Source organism: Engraulis encrasicolus, chromosome 20, assembly GCF_034702125.1.
Source record: "Engraulis encrasicolus isolate BLACKSEA-1 chromosome 20, IST_EnEncr_1.0, whole genome shotgun sequence".
In the NCBI taxonomy this organism is placed as follows: domain Eukaryota; kingdom Metazoa; phylum Chordata; class Actinopteri; order Clupeiformes; family Engraulidae; genus Engraulis; species Engraulis encrasicolus.
The window spans coordinates 29,819,834-29,830,407 of NC_085876.1; the positions used below are offsets into that span (position 1 = coordinate 29,819,834).

At 44.4% G+C, this 10,574-nt stretch overlaps 1 protein-coding gene across 1 annotated transcript; it reads right to left on the reverse strand.

The window, feature by feature from the left end:
- Positions 1–110: 110 nt before the first annotated feature.
- LOC134435849 (lanosterol 14-alpha demethylase) lies at positions 111–10,133 on the reverse strand. The gene is made up of 10 exons (XM_063184891.1): positions 9,816–10,133; positions 9,578–9,676; positions 8,885–9,061; positions 7,582–7,708; positions 6,077–6,251; positions 4,944–5,063; positions 4,218–4,413; positions 3,270–3,365; positions 2,258–2,426; positions 111–1,453 (listed from the first exon to the last, which is right to left on the reverse strand). The coding sequence occupies exons 1-10, from the start codon at positions 9,981–9,983 to the stop codon at positions 1,275–1,277; spliced, it is 1,506 nt and encodes a 501-aa protein (XP_063040961.1). The 5' UTR covers positions 9,984–10,133; the 3' UTR covers positions 111–1,274.
- Between the last annotated feature and the right edge of the window lie 441 nt (positions 10,134–10,574).

Genomic DNA, 10,574 nt, shown 5'->3' on the forward strand with positions numbered 1-10,574 from the left:
AATGCTTAACTGAACTAAATTGTGGATTACATTGATGCCTTAATGCATAACTGAACTACATTTTTAAACTGAAGCCAAAGAACTGAACATCAATTAATGAGTGTTTACTAAAAAAAAAATGTTTATTTCTGTGCATAGCATATTTTTTATAGTTACATGATTGCAGTCGTGTGCAGCCTTTGCACTGGCTAACAAAGAATGGACTCAAAGCACTTCATCACTTCAGTTCCGTTTTAAAGTGTCTGCACATTATTTATTTCACATTACTAAAAGTCAAACCAATCAACCCTGAACCAAAACGGCTAAAATTGAAGAGGCAACGATGTGATCACTTCAAGAAGAGGCATTGTGTGTTTCCAATGGTGGGAAAGCTCTAACCATCACTGCAGTGTCTTCTATAAACCTCATATGGCTGCACGTCTCTTGTAGTGGACGTGCCACTCTCATCAAGGTCAAATCATTCGGGTTTAGTGGTCAAACTTCGTATTGCTTCAAAATACAAAAATAGAACTGTACATTGTCACAAACAACATTAAGTAACCACTCGGTTTCTCTTGCTGTGACGGTCTCACACACACACACACACACACACACACACACACACACACACACACACACACACACACACACACACACACACACAGCAGGTTCATTGTAATAATATCCAAACCCTTCACTCACTGCCAACAGCCTACAGTTAATGCGTTTGCTGTTTCCAGTGTCTTCTCCACATCCGTATCATTTAAGTACATCATACACTGGGGCTATACTGGATGTGTTCAAGCGATAACTGTGCAATTTTGGGAAATAAACTCATACTACACCTCTCCTTCAGTAAAATAATTGTGTTTTACTTTCTTCGTATACTTCCTGCCGTTCTCCGAGTCTGGCAGTGCAAATTTTAGGATTCAATGTTAATTACTATATTGGAGGTAAAATTTGCCAAGCCATACTCCGAGAATGGTTGGAAGTACAGGAGAAAGGTAAAACTCCAACATTTGGGGGAGGTGTAAAGTAAGATTATTGTCAATGATGGCAGCTATCGCTTTAACTGAAAGGCTTATCTGCTGTAACAATTCGCTTGAACTGTAATCAATGGAAGGGGTCACAACAAACATGAATGCGCAGGAATCATTTCTTTTAAATACCCCATTTGTTTAAATTGCATCCTGACTTAACACTTTCTAATGCATCCAGTGAAGTTGTGCACTCTGCAGTCCAGGGCGTATATACAGTGGGTCTTTGTGTTTCCTGCGTGTATACTTGATGTTTCCTTAGTGTTTCCTGCGTGTGTACTTGATCATGGGGTTGTTGGGGGTGTGGATCATGGTGGTGTAGTTGACGGTGGGGAAATATCCGTCCACCAGCTCAAAGTCGAAGGTGCGCAGCATGAGGGACCAGATGGTCTTGATCTGCACGTAGGCGAAGTTTTCACCGATACACCTGTGGCGACCTGGAGGAGAAAACACAAGTCGGAAATGACCAACAGTTCAACTTGTGTGCGATTTTTTTTTCTCCGCAAACCTCAGCTAGCAGGTGCATAGGAGATTGCCCAGGGGTGATTCATCAGACAATTTGAAAAAACGTACACACACTATCCAATTCGCTTTTTTCTTTAATAATCCTAGAGGACGTTGTGTATTCAAAAAAGCAGCGAAATGGTCAGAATCCAGGAGTTTTTTTCAAACTGTTGAAATGACCAACAGGAAATGTACAGTCTAAAAGCTACGCAGAAACTACAGGCTGAGACTAGGCCGAGTCTCAATTGCTCTGAATGGCAAGTCGGTGAACTACTCCCTCCCTAAACTGAGCTGGGACAGGCTGGTCAGATGACACGAATACAGTGCCTAACTCCCATGTTGTGCTCTATCTTTTAGTATAAAAAGAAGACAATCCGCACACTTCAGGTCTATTTTTGTGCAAAGAAGCTTTACTTGACTTGCAAGCTTTCGGTCCTTAGAGCTTGCAAGTCAAGTAAAGTTTCTTTGCACAAAAATAGACCTGAAGTGTGCAGATTGTCTTCTTTTTATACAGAAATTTCTACTGAATCCTGCACCTTCTAAACAGATGAGCGGTGGCCTATCACAACTTAAGCTATCTTTTTGTATAAAAGAAAATAAACTACATTGCTGAGGAATAGAACAGCATCAGTGGTCTCTTCTTGATTGGCAAAGGAACACAATGCAGGGGATAGCCGGGACAGCAGGGCGTTCCGGCTACAATGGAAACACAGCCTAAGTATGTGTGTGTGTCTCACCTGCTCCGAAGGGCACGTATGCAAACTTCTCCCCGGCTGCAGGGTTCTCCTGCAGGTAGCGGTCGGGGTTGAACTCCATGCGCTCCACCCAGGTGTCCGACAGGCGATGGTTCACCGTGGGAGACACACACACCTGGTGGCCTGCAGGGATGGTGTATCCGGCGATTTTCTGCAACAGGAGACGAGCAAATAATCAGCCTCTCTCAAAGACAAGTTCTGCTTTTTGAGGCGAAAGAGGAAAAATTACTACTGGTGTCCATGGAGAACAGTGGGGTTGTGCCTAGATTGGTTGTACGAAATGTCCATGCCATCGGATGCTACTTGTCCTGCTTCCAATGCATTGAATCAAAGGTGTTTGTAGTCACATGAAAAGAGCTAATTCATGTAAACTTCAATACGCCATTAGCCTATACTTCATTTGAATTTCTACCATGCTAAAACAAGTTACTGTTGAAGTACCAAGACTTGTGGGCTTTTCCAGCTGACAACTTGTCGAGAGAGCTTTCTCTTGAGGGTTTCAAAGTACATTAGAGACACCTACTGGTGGAGTTGTGTACTGCTGCATCTTTGAGGGCTTGTACTGTGTACACTTGTAGTAAGATTGCCTTTTGTTAAACTAATATACCATAACCAGGTATGATTTTGACCTTGAAGTAGGCTAAAGGGTAAATAAGACATCTGACTTTATGGATGACATGAAAATAATGCTGATATTTTGACATTTTGGCAATCTTGCCGGGACCCTCACATAACACACTCAAATGTTGTTCTACTTTAATGATAAACCTCAAAGCCTTTATTTTGCGTAGCACCCTAACCACCTGCTAGGACATGACGTGACTTTGGATCAGCCTCTGTACATGCACTTCAAAAAAATACATACAAAACAAAGTCACCAAACTTGCAACCTTGCACATTTGCTCAACATGACTGCCTCATACATCAACCACTCAGGGGAAGCCCTGGTGATGACACAGGGCCAAATGGACCAATAGAAGCGTGTGTTATGTACCAGAGGTGTCCGGGCCATCCTCATCATGGTCATAATGGGTGGGCGGAGCCTCAGCGTCTCCTTCAGACAGCGGTCCAACAGGTGCAGATCCTTCAGCTGCAACAGATGAAAAGAAATACAGTACGTCAACACAACTGTCACCGTCCTATTACCTTACAGGAATTTACTGACAAACATAGCTCGCACATCATAACCCCAAGTGAAAGGGTTCATCTGAAGATGTAATACTATACCAAAATCATTTCCCATAAGTCATTTCACTCCGTGGCCATCTTGGCTACTCCTCAGGGCAGCTATTTCAGATTAGTAAGACCAAGGGCATCTTGGAATGAATCGGGGGTAAAAGGTATAGGACAACTGAGCGATGCACAACCCATATGATTGGAATCGCAATGAAAACCAGGTGGGATATGTGCAAGCACACGCCATATTGGTGTTACAAATTGCACCCGTTCATTCCTACGGACACTTTCAGTGTTTTGTCTCCTCCTATAAACAGTCTCTGACTATACCTGGTCATAGTTGGGGTGTATAATACTGTAATTGGTGAGAGTTGAGATGTACAGTAATATGTACTGACTATACCTGGTCGTAGTTGGGGTGTACAGTATACTACTGTAATTGGTGATAGTAGAGATGTACAGTAATATATACTGTACCTGGTCGTAGTTGGGGTGTACAGTATACTACTGTAATTGGTGATAGTTGAGATGTATAGTAATATGTATTGTACCTGGTCATAGTTGGGGTGTACAGTATAATACTGTAATTGGTGATAGTTGAGATGGACAGTAATGTGTACTGTACCTGGTCGTAGTTGGGGTGTACAGTATACTACTGTAATTGGTGATAGTAGAGATGTACAGTAATATATACTGTACCTGGTTGTAGTTGGGATATACAGTATACTACTGTAATAGTTTAGATGAACAGTAATGTGTACTGTACCTGGTCGTAGTCGAGAGGGGGCAGGTCATCTCCGCAGGCAGTCTTCTGCTCCTGGTAGCACCGCTCCTGCAGGGGGCGATCTCTGGCCAGGAAGAAGCCCATCCAGGCCGAGGTGGTGGAGGAGGTGTGCTGTCCCGCCAGCAGCAGGCCAATGAGCATGCCCGCGATCTCGTCGTCGTTCAGAGGACGCCCGTCTCTATAGGGGTAGAGTAGCGAGAAGCGGGATTTAATGGTGTAGAATATTTTTTTTTAATCCTGGATCCGCATCATGATCCGGATCACCACCAAAATAGCTTGCTCGAGGGCACTTCTACCATGGATGGAGGTGTAGGGAGAGGTCGGTTAGGATTGGAACCTACAACCGTCAGGTTGAAAGACCAGCTCTCTAACTCGATTAGGCAACAACTGCCCCATAAGGCCATGGCTGCCCCGTATTTCAAATGGCCTCCTCCTCAGCCTACTCACTTGTAAGTCTATGAAGGTTTAGTTTTAATCGAAAGGAATTAATAAATGTCTGCAACTCTGTTCAATGCTCCATATGTTTAATGGCATTAATGTCCGCAATCCGAAATGTTGTGCCATTAAATATTTGGGAGCATATAACAGTGTTGCAGACATTTACTATTTCCTTTTAGTTATCTTGTTATGTCCAGCACCTGTGCCACTGATCTCTGCTTTTTAAGTTTTAATATGTAAGATGGTCTGTCTCCTCCTCATCCTACTCACTTGTAAGTGGAATCTATGAGTGTCTGTAGGATGTCCTCCTCTTTCTTTTCGGCCTGGCGGCGTTTCTGGATGACCTTGTAGAAGATGTCCTTGATCTCCCGGTGAGCTCTGTCCCTCTTCCTGGACACACATGAGGACAAGATAAGATGGCAGTCGCACACACAGTGTTTCCCCAAGACCAAAGCTGCATCCATAAAGTCCCCCTACTTGCCTTTCTATGTACGATAGAAGGCAAAAAATAAGGAAGTGACAATATAGTGTGTCCGAATACCCTAGCCTAGTAGGCTTTCAACCAGGAGGCGAATGGTACCCGGATGGCTCTCTATATCCAGTCATATTTGTAGTTGGCAAACGATTTTTACCCACATGAGATGTTTTTTATGCGATATGGATCCCCTTGGGTCTGGAATAAATTATTGAATTGCAAGTGTATACATGGGTTCTGAATTTTTGTTTTCTCCTGGCTGCGCGACACTAGCTGCGCACAGCTCAACCTCTGGTAGCCATCCAGGCAGCAGCCAGGCAGCATGTGAGAATCCCCCGTCCAGGTCAGTGTATGTTACACTACAATACATGACATTCAGTAGGGGTCCTACAATGACTGGCGCCCCGGGCGACACCACCTTCCAACAGTGGCCCCTTCCACTGTGAAAAAAGCCCAACCCCTCATCCCCCCATAACGCCTGATAACAACCACTAATACCATGTTATTGCAATAGCGTGGTCATAGCACAAAAATACCATGTTAATAGCGCTAATTGACGATTTTCACAACGTAGTCAGGGGCAAGGTTTCGCGATGGTGCTGCCCCCTCACGGGTGCTGCCACTGGCAGTTGCTGGGTTGGCCTGCCCCTAGGACCGCCCCTGAACATATTACATCAGAGGTCCCCAACATTTCTGGGTCTGAGGGCTACCAAGGGCTACCCGAGGACTACTGAGGGCTACGCAAGGGCTATTTTTGTTAAAAATCCTCTACTGATGTCATGGCACCATTCTCAATCACACTATTATTGAATGATAATTTGCCTACAGGCTATAAAGAATAAATAATATGCCTGCGGCAAATAATATGCCTGCGCCACGTTGTTGACACCTACGTATTACATTATATCACACTACATAGTGATGATACCTGAAGCTGGGTAGCGGTAGCCATCCGGGCAGCAGCCAGGCGGCGTGTGAGAATCCCCCGTCCAGGTCAGCGTACAGCTGGGCCACCTTCTCGTCCAGCATGCCCCTGATCTCCTTACCGTGCAGACAACGACTGGCCGTCAAGATGATCAGCTCAGACAGCGCCTCAAACAGGTCTGATGGAGACAGGAGATGGGAATTACATTACATTACACTACACTACATTACATTACATTACAATATGCTACATTACATTACATTACAATATGCTACATTACATTACACTACACACTATTTCTCTGACAGGGGCTCAAAGAGGTCTGATGGAGAACACAGGAGGAGGGAATTACATTACATGGCATTGCATTGCATTATTCTGTGTTTTATTTCTCTATACTACACTACTTCACATAACACTACACTGCTGTACACTACATTACACTACCCTACAATACTCTACTACACTGCATTACACTAAATTACACTACATTACCCTACACTACTCTCCTACAATAGAAGATGATGAAACACTCAAAATACTGAAATCCCCATGGCAGTAAGGTGTGTTTTGTGAAAATGAATGTGAATGAGCTGACACCTGAGCTGCTTCAGAAAGGGAAGCTAGCCTTGTATTTTAGCGTTTAGTAAAAGGTCATTGTTATGTTACGTTATGATTGTATTAGTAGCCTATAATAACCACTCTTATTCATTTTAACACTGGGCCCTTCTTTACCTTGAACATGTGTGCTTGTGAGTTTTTTTCCACTGTGGTCACTGTTCCGTAATATTAAGACATAATTATGTTGTGATTGTATGTGATGATAATGATGATGAATGTAATCTAATCTACAAAATGCAACCAGAGGTGGAAAGAGGACCAAAAGGGAACTGCTTGGAAACATGGAAACCATTCCTTTTGTGTGAAGTGAGGTTACAGTAGTATCTTGATAGCTTGTGTCAACATTATGGAGCTGAGCAAATTCAATTTAGAGCAAAATGTGTGTGTGAAATTCCCACAAATTGCATCACGATGAGATAGTAGCGGGAGATTATGAGGCCACACAAATACCTCAGATTACCGGCTGTGTGTGTGTGTGTGTGTGTGTGTGTGTAAAACATTCCTGATACTCTCGCTTTTACTCAAATTGGTCGCTGCACGTGGTGCCACTGAGGTCTGTCTGAATTACGTAATCCCAGTCACGTTAGGTAACTAAGATGAAAAATGCACCAAAACAGCGACCACGTGGTTTAAATGCTGAGCATGCACTCAAAGCTGATGATGTGTTTACCTCTTACTCTTGTCTCCAATGTAGCCCAACCAAGAGAGATATGGTATCAAAACTGCAGTTTTTACAGGAGCTTTAGTGCAGTGAATGCAGTGTTTGGTACACAGGAAATACTGCATTTTCATGAAGCATGCGGTCGTGTTTTGGACACGAAAACACTGTAAGAATGAAGAAAAAACAGTTTACAATAAGGGCAAAGCTGATATGTTGTGCCTCTTACTTTTGACTCCGCTGTCGCCCCAGCGAGAGAAGTAGTCCCTGGTCTCCTCCTCGATGACCTCCACGTGCTGCTTGAAGTGGGCGATGTTCAGACCCGTCTTCAACATCTTCTTCTGCTCCAGAAATATCTGCAGAGACACAGGGAGTGTAGGATGAGGAGAGAGACAGGGGGTTTAGAACAAGGAGAGAGAGAGAGCGGATGGACACAGGACTTATGGAACAAGTACACCAGGCGCGACTACAGCAACACTGGCAACGGAAGTAATTAACTTTGTATAGGTGACGCTGGCGACAGAGGACACAAAAGGGATTCGGGCGACTTGAGTGACTTGAGCTAGCCTGGGAACTCCCATACTTCCTTTTACTTCTACACAATCATTGCGATCTGATCTCACTTGTGATTAGGTCTGGTGGTAACCAGGCAAGACTTGAGCGACAGTTTGTGGTCAGGCTCGTTGGCATGACAGGGGAAGGGAGTGTGATGGAGCACTAGGGTTGTGGGTGTGTTCTGACTGTCTCCCTATAAGCTGAAGTTGGCCAGAAGTTGTTACCACAGTCACCCACAACCCTAGTGATGATCACTCCATCACACTGGCCATCCCCGTCTCCCTATAAGAGTCATCTGAAGTTGGCCAAGTTGCTACCATGCTGCTGTGTACATGTTTTCAGAGCCACTGACAGCTTAGGCCCGGACCTCCCATACCAGTAGACTTGGCCCCTACTGTAAAATGTAATGAGGACCCAACTCTGGGCCACCTCTCTCCCTGGTGTAACGGAGGCCAAGTAGCAGAGTGTGGCATGGAACACTCTCCCTCCCGAAGCCTCATACAGTTTCGGTAGCCCTGAGCTATCGGACTGGTCCTTTAGCTCAGCAGTATTGTGCTGTGACTCCCATACCCGAGCTGTGACGTTGACCAGGAGGTGGTGGGTTCCAGCCCCGAGTGGCGGACATAACCGTCCCCCCTGGGATAACCGTCCCCCCTGTCAGCAGGGTGGGATTAAGATGGCCCACGGCCCTAGGCTACAGGTTGCTTTGGGGACGCCTTAAGACAAATTTGGCAAAAAAATTACATGTAAGCTAGGAATTCAGAATATGTCTGGCAACAGTGGAGTATTAATAAGATTTAAAACTATGATGCATGACAGACACATTTTTCAATATCACATCTCCTCACAATTCGGCCATTTTTTGTTTACTTTTGGCTTATGGGGGTCCCCTGGCAGGTGGGGGACCCTAGGCTTCAGCCACATCTAGCCTGTGTGTAAATCAGGCCCTACCTATCAGCTCCTCTACAAGTGTTTACCGGGTTTGGGCAGTCGTAGGCGACCCCTTTTCCGAAGACGGGTGTGGTGAGTCTGGAGTAGACGTCCTCCGCGTTCAGGTCCTCATTCTTGCTGTTGAACAGCAGAGTGGCGGCGTCGCTTCCAAGCAGGTATGTGAAGGTACTACCCACCATGGTGAAGCTGAAGACCGGCCCATACTTCATAAAATCATATTAAATACAGATGAATGTTAGTGCAGTTAAGAACATGCCATTTTAGAGCATACTGTCTGCAGATGTCCTTGCCCATATGAAAAAAAATATTTGTAAAATAATCAATGTAAAATTTGTAAAAATGATACATGGCAAAATAGGTTTTACAGGTCACAATGCATCCTGCAAAAGTAGCCCATTATTAGTTATTTTGTATCTATTAATTGATTATTAATGGGGCGGCCGTGGCCTAGTGGTTAAGGAGATTGGCTTTAGAATAGAGGGTTGTAGGTTCGAATCGCCTCTTCTGCCCCCTATCTCACTCCATAGCTAAAGTGCCATCAAGGCACCCCACATTGTTACAGGACTGTAAATCAACACTCTGTGCATTAAATATTGTGCGTAGTATAGCAATAACAGCATGCATTATAGCATAGTAATTAAGCTATTTCTTCTTTACAGGGTGGTGCGCAATTAGTAGGCTACTACAGTAGTCATCATCATTGGTGTTGCGCGTCTCACCTTCGCGTAGGCATTCTCCAAGAACTCGATGGGACTTTTACCAAAAGCGACTGCATGGCCAAGGAATGGAATACTGGATGGAATGAATGGAGGACTCGTCTAGAAGAGAAAAGAAATACAAGAACAACGTTTAGAAACATCTGACCCAGTTTCCAGTTTTTCAGAAGCCTGTACGACGTTGCATTAATCCTATTGATGTCAAGTTCAGAGTGCGCCGTCAGTGCCCTGGCTTACTTACTGCGTCTTTGTCCGTGGCTGACATCTGTTTATACACCAACTTGGAAAAATATCCCAATGTGAGGGTGAACACAGACGTTGCCAGGACCATTGATGTGAAGTTGCTATTCATCTTCTCCACAGCATTTTCTATCAGCAAGCTGCTGACGTGAAACAAATGACTACTCATTTTTCCGCGTCCTGAAAGGTCTTGCCAGGCGTCAAAATATGAATTCCACAAAGATTAGCTTCAGTTCGGTCCGATATGAAATGACCAAGCACAATTTCCTTTGGTCGTCTGTACCATTCATCCGACGGTATTCCTTGAGGGTCTGTATGAATGCGGTGTCGCTCGCATTATTGGTTCAACTCGCCTACCTGTAAATATGACTTTGATCCCACCCCCCGCCTGACGGGAGGCGTTCGCCTATTGGCTGCTGTACCGTGCCAATCAAATAACTCCATGATCCGCATCCAGACCTGCACATATGATTGGTTGTCCCCGCCTGAACTGATGTCTGACTATATGATGTCATTTGCCATAGGTTCAGCATCACATTGGTTGGGGACAACTTCACCTCCCACGAATCACATTATCGACCCTTTACAGTGCCTTTCGCCTATCTGGCTGACTAGTAGCCTAACTGACCATTATGTTGCTGATTATACACAGATAATTAGATGTATCCAATGAAATAAAAGTGCATTAAGCAAATGATATCTGCTACATCAGCATAATAAAGTATTAAAATTGCCCTAAAGATTTCTGGATATCTCTGGT

Coding starts and splice junctions, on each gene's coding strand:
- LOC134435849 (XM_063184891.1), bottom strand. CDS start 9,983: ATGAGTAGTCATTTGTTTCACGTCAGCAGCTTGCTGATAGAAAATGCT. Junction 9,677..9,815: donor CAGCCACGGACAAAGACGCA/GTAAGTAAGCCA, acceptor TTTCTCTTCTAG/ACGAGTCCTCCATTCATTCC. Junction 2,427..3,269: donor GGATGGCCCGGACACCTCTG/GTACATAACACA, acceptor CTCCTGTTGCAG/AAAATCGCCGGATACACCAT.